Below are 20382 nucleotides of genomic sequence, written 5' to 3'. Positions count from 1 at the left end.
GGCACACCAGTGGTGGAATAGAAAGGTGGGGTATCAATACTTTAAACAAAATATATATCTAAGTAAAGCTGAAAAAGGCTTACTTTACATTAGAGTGGTTGGGGAAACCCAGCCATATCGGCGGGGTATAAAGAAGAAGGAGGAGAAGGAGGAGAAGGAGGGAGGAGGAGATGATGTTGATTTTGGATCTGCATGTATATTCTCTACAATAGTATGATTTCAAAAAGCAAGAAATATATCTGTTATACTAACCACCATGAGGGTCCAATCGGTAAACAGGATCATACTGAGGATAAAGTGTGTTCTGTAAGTGAAATTTAGTGTATTGAATAACTCTTTCTATTACATCTTCAATATATACAGCTTTGGGCATGTTGGGTGATGTCATAATGTTGATAGCTGTAAGACAGGCATCTGCAGATTTTGTGACTCTCTCCATGATCAAGTCTCTCCATAATCTTTCCTCATCTTCAGTGTCGTTATTCTGCAGAAAAATTCAGAGTGCTAAGTTTAAAAGAAAACATTTTTAAAAAGCAATCAGAGAAAATAAATGTGAGCAAAATTTACGCAGCAATAGTTAATATATCAACATGAAAAAGTTTAGTGATTACTCGTATTTTAAAACCTCCCAATAGCCAAATACAAACCAGGAATCTCTGTGATATATTTCACAATGCTACAATCTCAGAAAAACCCTTCCTGAAGTACAGTTGCCAACTTTTTCACCAATCGTGCTCTTGCGTCTAATCAGCCAGGGCTTTTTTCTGGTCACTAAGCCTCACCCAAAATGACCCTGCAGAATGACAACAGTGAGTGAGGCTCACACTGCTCATGGAAATATTGGAGCCTTACTCAGTATTTCTTCATCCATTGAGATAAACTCTTATAGATAAAAAATTTTTTTATCTTATCTGATATAAAAAATTCTGCTCTTTTCCATCTTCTGTTAACCAAGTAGGAAACCATGTCAGGAAGGAAGAAGCAACACAAAAACAGAGAAAAGTCACTCTGGAAAAGTTCCTGTTCCAACTAAGGAAATCTGAATTTCCAATGCAAGTGCATTCAGCTATTTCCAGTAACAGGGAAGTAAGAGCATTACCTCCCTCTCAAAGCGGAAGGTAAAAAAGTCACTCTAAAGTCTAATTCTGTGGAATTTAGCATGATGTGGATAAGGCATTCTATAGAGGTCACAGCACTTTGCTACAGTATTCCTTTAGGCGAGGGGTTGTCAACCTGGTCCCTACCGCCCACAAGTGGGCATTTCAGGATTCTAGGTGGGCAGTAGGGGGTTCTACGGCACAAGCTGAATCCTCCTTCCATTGAGCACTGGTGGGCGGTTAGGACATTTTATCATCAAGAAAGATGCATTAGTGGCCAGTAGGTATAAAAAGGTTGACCACCCCTGCTTTAGGCAAACCAACAGAAAGAGAAAAAATAGAATGTAGATCTTGACACAAGTCAGTCACAGAAGTCAGTTAAGAAGTCAGTTACAATAATGGAAAAAGGCCTTTGAGAACAAAAAACATGCAGATATATCACTGACTGAGAAATATAGAGCAATATGCATGTACGTAAACTGTCCATCCCAAGCCTTCAGCTGAGTTTACATTTCAAAATAAAAAATGGACACTAGGCCAACTCTAGGCTTGAGAGGTCCAGAATTCCCGTTTTCCACAGATGCATGTTTAGACTTTACACTTTCTGTGTCAAATTCAAGAAAGGTAGCCACAGTCTTCTGCTAGAGTAAATACAAATAGCCTTGGTTAGCATCTGTGATTCCCTCAGTGTGTGCATTGCTAAGTGAGCAAAAGCCTTTTGCACTGCAGCCACCAACATTAAGAAGGAAGAGTAGAAGAGGTCAGGGAGAAGGAAATGGAATGGAGGGGGGTGGGGAGAAGGAAACAGATGTAAGGCAGAAAAAAGTAACAAAATGGGATGCACAGAAGCCTGGGTAATGGGAAGAGATAGTTGGGGGGGTAATGCATTGGGTACAGAGGGAATACAGAAAAGTATATAGACTGCAGAGATAACAGAAAGATAACAAATGGGATACAAAGGTATCTGGAAATGGGAGCAGAAAGTGGGGAGGCTAGAGAGGAGAATGCAGGTCTATGGTGGTATAAAGAAAGAAAAGTCTCAACTTGGAGAGAGATAATAAACAGCAGTATGGGACATGGAGAAATGAAAGGTCAAAAAATAAGCTAAAGAGAATACTGGCTAGTTAAAATTATAACATGATGCTTGTCTTCAGTTAATGTATCAGTGATGTCCTGTTGATAAAATATAAACAAATCATTTGTGGTTATTCGAGTTGTGCATACCTAGACTAGTGGAACCTCTATTTCAATTTAAAGAGGCTCTCTGTAGAAATGACTTCCTAGTAAGTTACTTAGACTAGATATTATTTTTTCTATGTGACATTCTCAGCTGAGGTTGGTAGCAATGTCACAGTATACTCCATACCATTTGAACCAGCCTTATTAGGATTCCTCAAGTGCAGTCTCCAGTTCAGAAGGAGAGCTGGAGAGGCTATTTCTAGCCTCTCAATTAATGTATAAAATAAATACAATGATACTAGCATCATTTAGCAACTTACATGGTTAAGAAGAGTAGAAAGCTTTGAACCATCTTGAATATTCTTCTCCAATATGTTCAGGACTTTCACTGTTTTTTCTGTTGAAAGCTAAAAACAGAACATTTTATCTACCAATTATCCTGCATGGATATGATCATCTCTATGTCCACCATTTGGACTTATAAACAGAGTAGTGTCTTTCATCCTCAAATTGCATATCCTTCCTTTCACTTGCCAATTAAAAAAGTAATGGCTCCAAATAAAATTGGAAGTAGATCCTAGTTCAGCTCAAGGTTAGGATTTGGAGGGGGGAGTGCCGAGACAGAGCTCGGACTAGACTGCAGGCAACTCTCAAGTTACATTGTGATTATGTTCCAGATAGCGCCTAAAGCCAAAATAATGTATCGTCAAAACCCATGGGGTTCTTGAGTGGGTGGGCTTCCCAAACGGTTTTTTCCCCTGGATGCTCACCCCATTTTTACCATCTTTTTAATTTATTTTAATTTCTTAATTTGCCAAGAGCATAAAGCTGAATGTGTATAAGTTGTGAGTTACCAAAACAAATAATAAATGCTTCTACATTTAACTGACAGCACACACTTGTCTTTTACATTTTGTCCCAAATGCCCCGGAGATTAAAAGAGCTCTCAGATAACATCTCTTCCAGAAGAAAAATATTTGTTGAAGAATCCCTCTGTGAACAAAAATCTGCTGCATTCTTCATTTTTAAGGCAGCAATAACTTACCCTGTCCATAATGCCCATTGCCTTAATTTTAGCAGATTCACTGCCCAATTCACTAAGCTGATGCTTTCCCAATAAAAACTCCTGAGGAATTTCATCATCATCACCTAAAGAGGAAGAAATTAAAAGATTTCATTTTTCTTTTCAATGCAGCAGCATGACAGAGCCATTTTAAAGATAGACATCAATATCTCAAGAAAGTTATAGCTGTTGTTTTTATTTTACCTTTGTTCCTTATTTTTCCAGTTTTCAGTTCACCTTAGTTGTGTATCAGTTTGCATTTTTTTTTAAGTTCACTAATAATTTGTGTGCATTTTCATGTGCATTTCACGTAATATATACTTGTTGTATGCAAATTTGCCTAATATATGCATTTCTGTGTACACTCTCCCCAAATATATGCTTTTTTATAAGCATATTTTTGTTGAAGAAATGCATCACAGTTCATGTATCAGTTTGGGAGATGTGACTACAAAGAATGTGAGCCCAACTAATTTCTCCATCCTTCTCAACTACAGAAGTATAGGCTAGAAGACTGTCTCTCAAAACCTCGCTCAGAGTTTCTCAAAATGCTCCATAGATCAGCTCCATTCAATTGGTCCATTGAAACATTGCTGAAGAATTGAGAAGTTAGGAACTTTAAATTTTTGTGATGACAGAAACTGAAGCTGTTTTGAGCAGGGCTGAATTATCAAGCAGGCTAACAAGACCATAATCTAAGGTTCATGATCCAGGGGGACCCCCTATGCCATTCCATGGTTTAATATGAATGAGCAGTGTGTTGTGCATGCTGCTCAAACGTCTTGGCTTTGATCCTTCTGTGTGACTTGAATGCTGGAAACAAATCATAAGCATTGGCATGTTGTCAAGCAAACCTTGGCTCACATTTTGTTTCCCCCCAACGAAACACAAGTGGTACACAGAAGATGACTTAGCTACTATTCATGGTTTATTTAGTGAGAAGCAAACCACAAGCCTGAGTCTAGATGACACAACAAGCTGCTCCTGGTGCAGCCAAGAAAGCAGGAGGAGCGAAGTGGTGACTCCACCAGTACACTGCTCAATTACATAAAACAATTAAGGTGTAAATGATGTGTAAACATAGCCAATGTCTGCAAGTACAGCAGTTAGAGATCCCTGGCAAAAGCTGGATAAAAAAACCCCTGAATTTCAGAACAAAAGTCTAAGCAACACAATCATTCCACCCTGTCTAAACAGGAATTTTTGTGCTGGTTGCAATGACTATTCCTTCTTGAATTCTCAAGCAGTGCCATGGGGAGGGGGAGGTTTAGGAAAATAGTGTTCAAGTCCACTGAAGATGTCAGTCAAAAAGGCTGAATATATATGCACAATCACACCACCACCCTGCACAAATAAACTCCGTAGCCAAGACTCTCATCTCCAGAACCAAACGCCTGGCTGACAAAGACCACTTGACAACTGAGTTACAGAATCTCTCAAATGTGTTAATCGCCAATGGATACCAGAAAAACAGGGTTACGAAGCTAATCCAAAAAGAAACACCCCCCAAAAACCAAGACACAGAAGAAAACAATGGCATGGCCCTCCTTCCTTATATCAAGGGCACTACAGACAAAATCAGCAAAATCCTCCATAAACACAATATCAAAACAGCCTTCTGCACCAACCAAAAAATAGCCAATATCCTCAGAAACCCAAAAGACAAAATCCAGCTGGAAAACCAAGGGGTCTATGAAATACCCTGCAAAGTCTGCCCAGCCACGTACATTGGACAAACAAACAGACGAATAAATGCACGTATCGCAGAACACAAGAATGCCGTCAAAAAAGAAGAAAAAACTTCCTCTCTTTTCCAACACATGAAAGAAACAGGACATGAAATTAATTTTGCAGATTCCAAATTGCTCTTTAACATGGAACATCACCACAAGAGAATAATCATGGAAGCCATCGAGATAGAGAAACACCCTCACAACATGAACAAGCGTGACGACACGTCCCGCCTGCCAGACATCTGGAAATTAGCCCTCCCCACAAAAACCGACACCAGAACCAGAGGCACACAGAACGCCGTCACCAATCAACCACACCAGACCCAAACCCAGACCCTCTCCACAGACATATTACAGACTCCATCCAGTAGCCAAACTATAGTGGCACCTCCGGATGCTGCACCCCCCTGCAATCCCTACACAGATCTGACTGGCACAAGGCACAAAACCACAGCTCGCCCCTATACACGAAGCCAAGCCAGAGCACAACTAAATGCAGCACAGCCATCTTCTCAGAAAAACTCTTCACAAGCTCAAGAGGTCAAGACACGAAAGCTTTAGCAACTAATCTACACTTAATGACCCACCCAGTGGTATTCAGAATATCACTCATGAAATCACTCAAGATATCCCTCAAGTAATTAAGGAACAAAAGAAGAAAAGGCACACTAATCTAGGAACTTCCTCTCTGCCCAGAACGTTGGAGGCTATACACCACACCCCTCAACAGTATTTATAGGAACTCAAACACCAGATTCTGCTCTGTTCCAGTAACAAGAAGCCGAAAGCACCAGCCTGAAGATGACGAGTGAGACCTCGTCGAAACGTCGCCCAGACACCCCGACTCTTACACGGGAAGACACCCGAAGACACCAAAACCTGCATTCCTGTACCCGTGAAAATCTACGAAAGCATATATATATATATATATATGTGTGTGTGTGTGTGTGTATCATTTGATAGGAAAAGGATTATTTACCAAATGCAGTATAATCCATGTCTTCCAAATTGTCCAAAATATTTTCTACTGAAGCGCTGAACCTCTTGAAGGTAGACGAATCCATCATTTCTAATAAAAATATGAAGTATAGTATATTTGAGCCATGGTCAATTAATGGCAACTAACAATGGCAAAGACATTAAAGGTAGGAAACAACGGTGGCAGCAACCTTACCTTCTGGTGTTAGCTTTGGTTCATAAGCTTTCCTCTTCTTTTGTTTCTCTCTTTTCTTCATTTTTCTAGCCACTTAAAATATAAAATAGAACATTTCCACAAATGTTTTCTTATATGGCAATGCACAGATTGTTTTCAGACATCACAATAATCATGGTTTATGGAGATGGGAATGAGCCCAGCCTCCTCCCTGGATCATATGCTCTCCTCTCCTCCTGCTGCATGGCTGTGAGAGGAGACAGGAAACTTTTGCTTCCGCTTTCAGTTACCTGAAGCTTAGCATTATGTCCAAACCCTAAACTGTGGTTAATCTTAATTATGGGTTGTTGAAATAAACTAGCTTCACAGCCAAGGTTAACAGCTTCCAAGCAAGCCAGGATCACAATCCAAATTTAAACCATGTTTGACTTCCAAATCCTGACTTGTTTCAAAGCCATTAACCATAGTTCCTGGTTCACATGAATGGAAAGCTATGGACAATTGCAGCTTCCTGGTTTGTTTTGTTGCCTACATAAAAGGAGAAGCGACGCAGGGGCTATGTGTAAGTACATACAGCTCATGTATTATTGCGGCTTATTAAGCCAAGATTTCATCGTGTGAGTGCAGTAATTCTTAGGTTCAGGTAGCTGTGTCACATGTAATCAATCTCAAAAACTTCCACACTCCTCCTTGGGGACATACTGGAGTAGAAGAGGAATACAAGCCAGGGGAGACTAGGCTTCTTCCTGTCACTATAAAGTATGGTTTATCATGACATTCAATATGACCAATACAACTTTAAAACTATCTGTCAATAAGTCAGGTTTTTAAGAATACTTTTTTAAAAAATTAAGCCTTAGGAAAAATTTATCACTAATGTGAGAGCAAGTTTAACAGTGGTGTGATAATTACCCTCACTGAGGCTAGGAGGGGGAGAATAATCATCTACATCTGAGTCTTCTGGACTACGATTGCGATATCGACTGCTACCAGAGCTCCTCCTTCCTTCATGATAGTGGCTACTCCTTTTATGGTCTCCAGAAGCTCGTCTGTCATGTTCTTCATATTGCCAAGCTTTATCATCCTCTCTATCCTTTTTATGCCTTTTCCGAGAAGCTAGAAATTAACACACTGTTATGAATGCAAAGTCCAGTTTAAAGAAACTCAACTTATCTTCCAGCTAGGAGCAATTCACAAGCATGTTTTCACTTCTTTCTTGGTGTAGTAGTAATCATGGAGGACAAACTGATAAAGCTCAAGTTGCTAAATTCTACTGAAAGTTTTCAAGCACAGTATTCAATATACAGAAACACGGAAGCCCATCCTTTCCTGTTTCTGCTCCCAAAAGCTTTTTCAGCCTTGTATTTCTTGTCTAAGGTATTGTTGTGCTTACCTGGGCTTCATTTCTCACTTTCGATTTTTGAGTCAAGATCTGTATAAGCTATTATTATGGTTGATGTCTGACTTTCATTTGCTGTTTTCACTTCAGAAATTCCCACTGCTAAATATATAGGCTGAAGTGTGGGTTGTTTTTGTTTGTTTGTTTGAGGTAGTGCTAGTGGTAGTATTTTTTTTTTTTAATTAAGCAGCATCATCCCAGATGTGCATGCAGAACTGACTTGTGTGCCAGCCACTTCTTTGAAACCTTGAAGCTGTTGCAGAATTCCTTTACTTACATTATTTCTCTTGCTCACTGAAACAAACATGTTCTCTCTTCTTTACCGTTTTCATCCCTGGCTCCAAATCTTATCAGGTGTTCAGTTTATATGTCTGATTCTCACTTTTCAGGCTCTCAAAAGTTGGAGGGGGGGCCTTAAAAATATATATATTGATGTTCCTGCCTGGACTCTACATTAATCTGACCCTCTTCTTGATAGACCTAATGTCTCTTATTCCATCAAACTTCTGCAACCTTTCTGCAACCTTTCTTCTTTTGCCTCTCCCTTAATAAGAAAATTAGTATGTTCCAGAAAAGTTTCAAAATGTAAGTTTGAATTTCCCTCCTATGCCTTTTCTCCCTCTTACTCTTTATAAAAATTGCCTATTGGTTGAAATTAGTGTTCCTTGACTGTATAAAACTGTGTATCTCTAGCTTCAGTTACTGAAAGGTATACTTTTTAGCTAAAACTTTGATTTTCATTTCAAGACCAAGGACACCATTATCTGTATTATTACTTTCAATTTTCCCCTAATTCTTTTAATTTTGTTTTAGAAATACAATTAAATTGCAAAACACTTTGTTTAGGGGCCTATTCATTTTATCTTCTTGTAAATAAAGCGTATCTGTAGCACCATGAAAGTAGTAGGACAGGAACCCAGAAGTAGGCATGTGCATGTTATTTTCCACTCCAAAATTTTTCAAACCCTTCCACTGAACCATAAAACCTTTCTTCTGATGTTTCTTTACATTTTGTTCACTTTTTGCTCAGTTTCTAGGAAGGGAAGGAAAACATAGTAAGCCATCTTTTTCAGCCCAACTAGTTCATTAAAGGTGATTAAATTTTCTATAAAACACAACTTCCTGAAGCACCACAGATGAGTTCTCAAAATAAATTTGTTTACTGTTTAAAGAAAAAGAGCCATGTATGAGTTCCTTGACTACGTTTATCTCTGTATTGTAGTGAATTCCTATTAAGTGACCTTTGTCTAAGTCAGGCATAGGCAAACTCAGCTCTCCAGATGTTTAGGGACTACAACTCCCATCATCCCAAGCTAACAGGACCAGTGGTCAGGGATGATGGGAGTTGTAGTCCCAAAACATCTGGAGGGCCGAGTTTGCCTATGCCTTGTCTAAGTTATTTCCCCAAGAGTTGCCATACTACACCAGCATACCTCAACACAGCTTACTATAGTTTCCTCAATATGTCTACAGTACCCTACACAAGAAAACCATCCAGACTTGTGAAGGAGAGCCAGTAGCTAAATTCTGTCTCAGCTCCTATTTGCTTTTATCTAAGGTACTCAAAATGTGACACTGCAGGTTACTTAGCTGTTTCCTTACTATGCTGAATCAGGAAGTGATTTCCTTCAGACACTGGGTTACTCGATGAGGAACACAGAATGCTGGGAATGTGTACACCTACTTGGTCCCCACCCCCCATGTGAACTACCCTGGCCTCATCCTTGTTGATCTGGCAGGACTGATTACGAAGACACCATAAACCATTTTTAACACAATATATCACCGTTATCAAAATGAGAAATCACCACTCTACTTACTTTCAAAAGCTACTTCACTGTCATTGTCATCATCAGAACTGATTTCAGCGTATTTTGGTTTTTCATTTACTGTGCTACGCTTACGTTTGTTCATTTTCACTCGTTCACAGAGAGGCATGGTAGATTCAATTTCTGCTAGGAGTTCTGGAGGTAATTCCTTTAACACTGACTGATCTATGCTACCTATCAATGAAGAGTACACTGTGAGTGAATAAGGTTCAAAACAAATTAATATTTGCATGTGTTGATTAGAACTTTCACCTGTCCTTTCACACAGTATCACAATAGTTTCTAAAACTTAAAAAGTTATAGCAACTAGCAACACACAGCATTAGCAACAAAAATAACTAATTCAAACTTTAAAGTACAAATTGTTAATTAAAATATCAAATCAATCAAGAGCTCTCGTTTGCAAAAAATAAAACTTTAAAAAATCATCTCCCTCTTAGAAGCAGCCTACTTCAGCATGACTCTTCATAAGCACAATACACAACATTATATTTGCAACCATTCATTATCCATTTCATATTTGCATATGTAAGCAGATTGTGCATGTAACCAGATGAAGGCAACTTTGAAAAGCTAGTTATGTTGACAAAATGCATATTTCCAACTTATAGCAGAGCAACTTTACATGCATCTTTAGATACACTGGCATCATTTACAATAAGCATACTGTACAAACAAGTGGCAAATACATCAATAATACGGTTCAATTCAAGGACATGCCCCCTCCTGCCCTCAGCAAAGCCTTAACACAGTGAGCTGTGTTGCAAGCAGCTGACAGTAACTGCTGAACATTGGGTGAAGGTGCCTCCCACAAGTTTCTGCTCACAAAAAGTGCTTCTCTCCAACTTTTGGTGAGCCTCCCCACCCCCATAAAGACTTTCTGGGAGTCACCTTCAAATGATGTGAGAAATGAAAAATTTCCTACAGAAAAAGAAAGCATTGGAAAATTTTCTATTTCATATGTTCATTAAGAGCAATGATAGAATGTCAAATGCAAAGAAGGCAATAGGTAAGCTTGGCAGTTTCAAAAATTTTAACTTTGTTTACTGAATACAAGCAAAGTATGCTTGCTAAATCAGATCATTCTCTCTAGTCTCTGCTCCCCTCCTGTACTATTTATCCACAGTGAGCTGCAACATAACCACTGTGAAAACAAGGATCTTTCTCCAGTTATGAGAAATGAGACATTACCCTTCTCTAACAGAACAAATGACTGAGGATGAGATAAAACTCACAGACACCTCTTCTCCCACTTTGACCACCTGATGCATACTTCCACCCTCTAGATTGTTCAGTTATCTAAAATGTTTAATACATCTGTCATGAAATCAGTTCATGTGCTCAAATTAAAGCCTCTGACCCAGATATTAGTTATAGATCAAGAGCTATTTAAATAAACCAGCTTTACATTAACTATCGAAGTATGCTTGTTTTACAGCTTAATTACTATTGTCTCAGGCACATCTGTGAAAGGAAATAGTTCATTTTTTGAAGTGACAATGAAATCAAGAAATAAACCCAGCTGTAGGTCTTAAATGCAGACAATAATGACAACATTCACATATCACAGTGAGCCAGAAACCATGGTGTACCATGCACAAGCCCATTATACCTACTCTGCTCCTCCCTGCTTGTGCTGAGGAACAAAGCTTACCATGGACATGTGAATGTAGCCATTTTTTTTAATGCTAAAATGGGAGTTGTAGTTCCAGCATCAGTGACCATACAGTAATTGCTCTGTTTAAGGATAGATCTCAATATTTTGCCACCAAACATAGACTGAAAGCTAGCCACTCTTCTACATTCAGCTAATGTTTACAGAAATAAAGACATATAATACATTGATGCATATATATATATATATATATATATATATATATATATATATATATATATGAAATTTGCATTAATTATAGTTACACGTGTGTGTGCTATGTAATAGTATCATGTTGAGCAAAAACCTTTAAAGGAAAGGATATTAATAACTGAGAAAGGACTACCATGTGTAGAAATGAGTAAATTAGCTACAACCTGGACAAGAACAGAAATGCAAAATAAGCTGAACATGGTTAACTAGGTGTACATGGCTGATCATCTGCTTATACTGTACAATATTTACAAAAACAAATTAATTTCCACTTTTTAGGTTGATATGCAGAATTAAACAGCACGAAATCTTCATCTGAGGCTCTTCTTTGTGTGCTTCTGTCAACTGAGCTTCAGCAGGTGGCTACAAGTGAAAGAATCTTCTTGATAGTGGCACACTTCCTCCTCAAAGAATTCCAGCCGGTGCTTACTGCAATGCCTTTTCAGCACCAAATACAGTTTTATTTTCACAAACCTACTAAATCATGATTTTTCCCCTCTTTGTTTTCTTTTATCTGTTTTGATCCAAGTATACTTTGTTGGTAAAGTATTAAACAGGGAAATGATTATGTAATCATTATTTCCCAAAATCTAGGCAGATTGGAGCCTTCTGAGAAATTCCAACTTTAGGACAAGCCTACACCTGGAAATTTTAGAGCCATGTTTGTTTCATTATACCAAGCTAATATTGGTCATACCAATATGAAATTAAAAGACATGACTAATTTAGACCCATTAAAAGTCCACATTGGTTATACTTAGCTGGATAAAATAGATAGTATTGATTTTACTATTTTTCTGAAAGATGCAGCAGGTTGCCAGCAAAGATGAAAGCTAGGAACCCTAAGAAATAACGCCCAAGTAAATATATAATAAACTCGATTCCACAACTAGGCTGAAATAAAAACATGTACTTATCCTGTGGGGTAGAAAATCAACACTTACAATACTTTTATCTTTGTTAAACAACCTTTTTGGATAATCAAGCTATGTAAGTACAATCTAATACAAAACAATCCCTAATATGTTTACCCATACTGATTTAGGAAAGTCATGGTTAGGAACAACAGCAGCAACAACAACAACAACAAGAAAAACCCTCTCTACCAAAATTAAAATTTAGAATAAAACACACCACAATACTAAACATAATGGATAAAAACTTGAAAACTTACCTTTGTTTGATCTGGATGACTTGTTCTTGTTAGGTTTAAAACAAGAGCTTTTAGATTTGTCTTCTCTATCCTTAATAATTTTTTGTACATCATCCAAAGAAAGCTTCTGCAGAACAACAACTGGTTTAGCTCCTTTATTTAGATCCTCCACAAGCCCAATCTTCTCAACTTTGTCCTTCGGTTCACCCTTAATTTCTGATTTCCTTGCTTCGTGCATGACATTACCATCTTTATCACGTTTGATTTTTGGAATGATAAAGTGTTTCAAAGCCCCCGATCTTCCCCCCAACAAATAACTGGGAAATTCCGCTTTATTGTCTGTGTGTGCTTTGTTACTATCCATTTTGCTCTTATTACCATCTGTCCTTCGTTCATCTTTACTGTTGTGTGATTTAAAACCCGGTCTATCTGGCCTTAATTTACCAATATCACTTTTACTTTCTTGTTTAATACGAGGGCTGTCAGGTCTTGATCTCTGATCCCCAGATGACAGCCTATCCCGGGAGTCACCAGACTCATGCCTGTGTTTTCTGTCTAGTTTTTCAGGTTTTGTGTTATCAGATTTAATGATATATTTAGAGTCATGCTCGCCCTTACTTGAAGACCTCAAATACTCAGGTCTTCTCAGCTTGGATGAATCTCCTCTGTGTCTTTCTGATTCACCCCTGTCCTCAGATTTTTGTTTAAGGTTATCATGATCCCGTCTTAGAGAGTCAGAAACTGAACGTCCATCTGTCCTCTGTTTTAATGCATCAGGCCTTTCAGATTTCACTCTGGAAGGATCAGATTTCATGTCCATTTTATATTTAGATATATCAGGCTTCTTTTCTGAAGATGATTTACCAGAATCCCGCCTGTTTTCATGTCTGTGTTTGGGGGTTTCTGGCCTGCCTTCATTCTTCTGCTTTGGGGTTTCTGGCCTGCCTTCATTTTTCTGTTTTGGAGTATCTGGCCTCACTTCATTTTTCTGTTTTGGAGTCTCAGGTCGTTGCCTTATATCCTGTTTGCCATTATTCTGCTTGCTCTCATTTGGTTTCACATCCACCTGTCTACTCTCATGTTTGCTCTCATGTTTAATTTCTGCCTGCTTGCTTTCAGTGTGTTTAGTTTCTATCCGTTTACTCTCATTTTGCTGCACTTCTGCTTGTTTGTTTTCACTGTGTTGTATTTCCACCTTTACACCTTCGGAATCTGACTTTTTCCTAGGGATGTCAGGGTGGTTTTCAGATTTTAGTTTAAGTACTCCAATAACATCCTCTTGAGGAACAAAAACAGAACCATCGTTACACTGCTTTATCTCTTCAGGCTTTTTGATGATTTCAGAGTCCTGAGTAGCAGTTGCCTGAGAGTCCGCCCGTCCTGCTTGTTGTAGATCAATACTAACCATCAAGGCTGGCCTTGACCCATTTCCTGCAGAACCTGTCTCCTGAGAAGCTGGTTTATTTCCTCCAGTAGCACCTCCAGCCTCCTGTGGATAGGAATCTTGTTTTCGTTTCTTCAAAGGCTTATCTGCAAATCAAAGAAAGAATAAATTAAAAATGTTCATTTTAGTGAATATATCAAGGAAATGAAACATATGCATTTTTGTATGTTCATAGACTATGACACATAACTGGACTGCTGTAGAAAACAATATAACTTAAAATGAATTATGGAAAGCTACTGAGATTTAAAAACAAAACAGTGACACTAAATTATGTTTGAACCATCTACAGCAAGACAGAACCAACTATACCAGCAAGAACAGGCAATAATTAAATTTCATCAACATTCATTAAATAAATATTCTTTGAAGAATAAATATGATTCTGAATTACATCTGTAACCTGAAGCATCTGTAACCCGAGGTACCACTGTATTTGGTCTAAAAGATTTGTGGTTAGCAATGAGCTTTTACAAAATTCCTGACATCCACCAGGGGGAGCCCTGATCTCTGCTGCCTGCCAATGCAAGAACTGCTAGGCAATGCTTATTTACAAATGTATCAGTGGGAAATGATAGGATTTGATTCCCTCCCCCCCCCTCCCCACGCGGTTGAGCGAAGACTTCACCTGTTCTGGTGGTTACTTTCATTTTCTATTTTAGTTTTGTGGCTGCTTATTCCTAAACAAACAGCCCACAATTTGGGGCAACAAAAGGGAAGTCAACAAACAACTGTAGTAGCACCAAAGGGGGAGAGGAGGAAGCAAAGTAAAAATAAAAACAAAAACATCACCAATTCAAAAATATACAATAGGAAAAGCACCAGACCAAGAAAAGGCAAGTACTCAACAGAGAGCAAGGAGACTCAATCATCACCAACTGCAGGCAGGCAAAGTCAGTCTGGTGTGAGGGATCACTCCTCCCACCAGAGGAGGCAAAAGGCTTCAGTGAACCTGCCTGTTCCTTCCAGTAGGCAGTGCCATCTCTATGAGGAACACCATCCATCATTCTCTAGTAAACCCTCCCCTGCCACCAAAGTAAGGAACTTAAAAAACTAAAGGTAGCTAAACTAGGCCTCTTTAGTCCTGGCCACTGAAGCAGGGGTGGAAAAGGTGGAAGAAAACCCAATTTCTGAAAGACAGGTACCATAGCACTATAAAAGTGAAGGTGGAAAGAAAATCATTGTACAGAGAAATCCTGCCTCCTACTTGGCTGAGCATAGAGCATGCCAGTGTCTGGGTGATTGGATAGTGCCAAAGAAATAAATGACTAGTATTCAACAGTCACAAAATTCATTAATAAATCTATAGCTCTTGTACAGATTTTTAGGACTACAGAAATTATCGTCCCGCAATCAGAACTCAGACCATCAGCCATGTCTTGTGGTCAGCAAGACAACCCACCTATTTTTACAGTCCTCAGGAGAACGAGTTTTGCCAAGGCAGAGTGGCTTGGGGAATCAGAAAGTAAACAGACATTATACACCTTTACACTTAAAACCTCATTATTTTTGTTCTCCTGGCATGCATTTGTTTGTATCCCTAAATACAACAATTTTAGTTGAACCAAAATTTCTCAAAAGCCTTTTTTCCCCCTGAAACAATTTGGAAATTTCACCCAGAAAAATATGTCACTTTGAAAATTTTATCTGAATGCTCTCCACCATTTTTTGTGGTGAACACTTTTTTCTTCTACAATGCCTTCGAATGGTGTTAGGTCCAGGCAATGTAAAGAATGCAAAATGGTAGCCAGGCTGTCAACAGTTTCTTGCAACAGCAGCGGGGGGGATTAATGAGAAAAACAAGCTATACTACTGCTTTATAAGTTCTTACTTCGGTTGTATCAGTATCCGTTAGCTACACTGATTAGTGAGCTCTGATCCACAGGTACTATTTTTACCTGTATGGATATTCTTAAAAAAAAACTACTTGGTATGCATTAATTATTCATTATTTATTCATTATTTAATATGCAGGTTGCTCAGTATTATTTTTGTTGTCATTCATTGTAATTAAAGTCTTTAATTTCATTATCAGCTGACGAAGAGTCTAGTTCCAAACAGTTGATCCAATCCGGATATACTGTACTGCTTATTTGCTGATTGCTGTTGAATTTGTTACGTTGGAGCACCCACCACAATACTTCTTGGGCATTGAAAGGCATCCTGCCTGCAGAACTTTAGTTTATGGTTGCCATCAATTTTGATTTTAATTAATTTTTATAATGTTTTTAGAATGTTGCACTACTTTAGTGTTGTTAGCCGCCCTGAGCCCTGCTTCGGCTGGGGAGGGCGGGATATAAATAAAATTATTATTATTATTATTATTATTATTATTATTATTATGGTGTTCCTCACCAGTAACTCTTTACATAACTGTTTGGTTATGAACTGATATATATTATTTGGATATTACTTGGAAATTGTAAACTCTGGATGACATTCTACTACCAATTATATTTATCACATTCATTAGCCACATGTTGTGATTGTGTTTCAATAGATATAACTACATTCATAATGGCAAGCCTAATCCCATTTCTCCTCTCTCCAGAAAGATGATGAAATGCTTATTCCCCCTTTCCCATTCCCAATTTCTCTGTCCATAAATAGGATTGAGAATTACAATAGATCATTTGCATACAACTAGTTTAGATTACAAAACTACCAATAGTGGACATAAAACTGTCTTTTAAAAAATATGCATTAAATCCATCTCCTGATAAGAAAAGGAGTGAGACACTAGTAGAAGGAAATAGTTAATAGTTAAACAATTATCTCTGAACTCTGAAGGATGTAATCAGATTCTTTGACTTTTCATTGAATCAAAGATCAAAGTGACTGAAATCAGATAATATATAATCCTAGGAAATGAGATCCTTGAAGCTCAATATTTAAAGATGGCAAACACACCACAGAAAACAGCACAACACAAAACATGGCCACTTCCTTTTTGTTCACTTACAGGTATGTGCATACTAGAATGAAATTATGAGAAGTCTTAATTTCTTAATTTGTGGAATTTTGGATAGAATTTCCTACATACAACAGAAAACTGGAAGAAGCTTAAAACAGTGATGATGCAACTCTCTGGCTTTGTGCATGAAAGGTGTGTGGAGACTTCAACACACACTTGGTGGATCAAACCATTCAAAAAGGTTGTGGACATATGTAGCTTTTCAGTTGTTTTAAATCAGATCTACATTTCCGTAAGTCAAACCAATTTCTTCTCCTTTCATTGGATAAGGAATCTCAGCACAGGACTTCAATCGTGGCTTGGAACTATGTTATTCTAAATGCATGCATTTTTACACATACTGACTCACAGTCCATCAATGCCCACCTAAAACTGTCATTATTTGCTCGAGTTATGTTGCCTAGCCCACTATCTCCAGGATCTATTCAAGCATTACGGACCCCTGGATTTACCTCACTTAAAGAACAACAACCAGCCCTCCAGTTTGAGATCATCCAGAATCTCAATTTATCCTATGTTCTGCAATTTATGAATCAGATTTTATATATTATCCATTCCTTGAGCCACATAATTAATAAAAGGTGCACTGACTCATGCATAATGTTGATGGATAGTCAAACAATTTGATGTTGATCTGTGTATTTTTAATTCAGGAAATGAATTTTCAATTAACAGTATCAAACTTACAGTGGTACCTTCCAGTTCATTTTTCTCAAGCCCTCACTAGTAGACAATGTGGCAAGGCTAAAAGCTGCTATTATACAGATATAATTCAGATCTCCTGGGCTACTAGATCTTTTAAGTATATCTAACTGGGCACAAGATTTGTTCTGACTGTTAAGCTTTCCTCAACATACCTTGAAAAGCGCAACCCTCACTTTACAGTAGCAATTTTAGTTTACATATCCCAAATATCTGGGAATGGGTTGGGGGGAGGGGAAAGCAGAATGGTTTTTTTTAAAAAAAAATGTTTATAAAAAAGCAAAAAAAGGTAAATATGGATTTGTAATGATTAGGAAGCTGATTTCAGGATACCTTTATATTGTGTCACTAACATTAAGATGTAACACACGTTTCTGAACCAGTTATAAGAATACATATGAAAATGATCTGATAAATTTAGTAAAAGTATTAGATTTACAAGAGAAAAAAGAAACACTAAATCTGTATACAAGTAAAGTAATGCCAATCAACACTTTGAAACATAATTATGCTAAACCATTAAAACAGATTAAAGCTTCATTAAAGGGAAAATGAATTTTAGACTTTGTATCACACACTTGGTGTCTTCTGACAGCTGAAATAGTGACCTGGTATGGTACGGGCTTCCATCACTGAAATATAGCTCTACTGTTGTAGTAGATTATGCAGGACATGGCATTCTTATCTAATGGCACAACAGTGATTGCATCAGATTATTAGGGAAAGGCACTCCCAAACTTTTCATGTTGGTGACACACTTTTTAGACATGCATAATTTTGCAACACAGTAAATCAGTTTTATTAACAAATTGGAGGTTAAGCTAACCACTTTCCAGCCCTGGTAGGAGCACGGAGAGCATTCACGAGCACACCGCAGCCAACATGCTGATGTGTCACAACACACAGTTTGAAAAGTTCTGCTCTACCTGCTACCTATCCTTCCCATAGCACCATCTATTTAACATCTTCTCAATCTCACAGGGTATGGAAAGCATTCCTGTTACTATAGCATCTGATACCTCTCTCCCACATCTGCAGCAGCTGCAAGGCATGTGTGCATTGCATCCATTGTCCCAGCTCTAGGTTTAACCCAGAAGAGGGAAACATTCCTCCATTGTCCATACTGGCAAAGGCACAACAAACAAGGGCACTTCCCATGGTCTTATCAGGTGCTATAAAATTTACTGAGAGCTATCATTTCAAAGAAAAAAAGAGGCAGCATGTATGCTGATTGGACTATTTCACTGGACCAATGGAGCTAAAACAATATGTCATCTACACTGATTTCAGAAGAACTAATGTAAGTGTTTGTATTTACAAACCATGGTATCACTGATATCTTATACCTCCTAGATATTTCAGATTTAGAAAACTGGTGGTGATGTATGTTAGCAATGCTCTGCCAAATTACTTAAGATGTCCAATTTTAACCAATTATGGATAAAACATAACAATTGAAATTGCAGGCAACTCTTTGTCAATGGACCCTAAGATGGCTCTATGCTATTTGAAGATATCCCTGTTTGCAACTAGAACTGGTGATTAACTTATTGGTGTCAGCCTAAATATGTATCACAAGCTATTGGAAAAAAGAATTTCAAAGGTATAAGCTAGCGTTCAGACAACTTTTAAAATAAAGAAGGAGCCCTTTTCCTATGTCTTTTACTAGCATTGACTATCCAACAATTCAGTAGGTTTGGTTGTCTTTCCATTTCTCCATGAAGCAAATGTTGAGGAAATGCTGCTAAAATGCTTTAACAATGAAATGTAAGTAGGCTACATGGATATTCCCATACTGAACAGCAACAGCCATTTCTATTATCTCAGTGTGGAGGCAAGCAGAACACTGCAAGGTAAAATGTCAATCATGATGATTTTGCCTGCCAATAGTCTCCCCTGAGAGACTTGGCATGATCTTTCTTTTATTGCTGCTTTGTGCACATGTCCAGCAGCATTTTTACCCTAACTGTGAATCTGCACCTGTTCAAAAGGCCAGAATAAGAGTAACTAAGTTGCTTCTGATGAGGCAAAGTTAGCAGCCCAGATGGAGACAAAAAAATTGCTTGGGGTACCAACTAGCAAAATTCTGAGGTGAGAGCAACTATTTGATCAAATTCCCCTTTCATTCCCAAGCATGTTAAGCATCCATTCGTAGAACAGAAGTGAGAATCCATATGCAGGAGCCACAGCTGTTTTCCCTCTTTTGCCTCCATATCTTCTCCCCCTTGCAAGGAGAAAGTTTGCCTTGCATTAGCCTGGAGAAGTTGGAGAGCTGTGCCTGCAGCCTTAATTGTGATGAAATTTGAGCATTTGTTCTATTTGAGAGGTGCTGCCCATAAACTTTTCCTCTCATTGCACCCGCCTCCCCACCAATGACTTGCCCAAAGTGCATGTAGTTCTACCCTCTTGGTGACAGAGCTAAACTTGTGCCAACTTAGGAGCTGCCTATTTCATATTATCTTCTTCTCTTCCTACTCTTCCATTTCCTTCCTCAAAAAAATCCCACTTCCCCCCTAAATATAACTCCCACTCTATCTACTAACAAAAAATCGGGGGGGGGGGGAATAGCACACTTACTTGAAACTAAGCTCAACTGAACACAAAGTTACATTTCTAAGTAAACATGCAAATAATTGCTCTCCAGGTCTGATGGCGACAAACTCTGGTGATCCGTTATCTTACTTTTATGAAATTGTTCAACCTAGTTCTAGTATGGCTTTCAATCACTAATACCTTGGTGACATTTCTGACGATATATGCATTGGATAGATATTAGATGTATCTCCTAA

General features: G+C 38.2%; 1 protein-coding gene across 3 annotated transcripts in view; it reads right to left on the bottom strand.

The window, feature by feature from the left end:
- The window catches only part of NIPBL (NIPBL cohesin loading factor), a 124647-nt gene that overhangs the window by 29201 nt on the left and 75064 nt on the right, over positions 1–20382 (bottom strand). For all 3 annotated transcript variants that reach the window (XM_082241724.1, XM_082241723.1, XM_082241725.1), the window contains 8 exons: positions 12495–14003; positions 9445–9627; positions 7138–7341; positions 6247–6318; positions 6052–6141; positions 3322–3425; positions 2597–2683; positions 253–484 (listed from right to left, as the gene is read on the bottom strand). In XM_082241724.1, the coding sequence (XP_082097850.1) occupies positions 253–484; positions 2597–2683; positions 3322–3425; positions 6052–6141; positions 6247–6318; positions 7138–7341; positions 9445–9627; positions 12495–14003 (2481 nt within the window). The remainder of the gene's footprint in view (positions 1–252; positions 485–2596; positions 2684–3321; positions 3426–6051; positions 6142–6246; positions 6319–7137; positions 7342–9444; positions 9628–12494; positions 14004–20382) is intronic.

The sequence above is a fragment of the Podarcis vaucheri genome (assembly GCF_965113315.1).
Source record: "Podarcis vaucheri genome assembly, chromosome: 11".
In the NCBI taxonomy this organism is placed as follows: Eukaryota; Metazoa; Chordata; class Lepidosauria; order Squamata; family Lacertidae; genus Podarcis; species Podarcis vaucheri.
The sequence above is the reverse complement of the archived record's forward strand: the minus strand, read 5'-3'. Positions and strand labels throughout refer to the sequence as shown.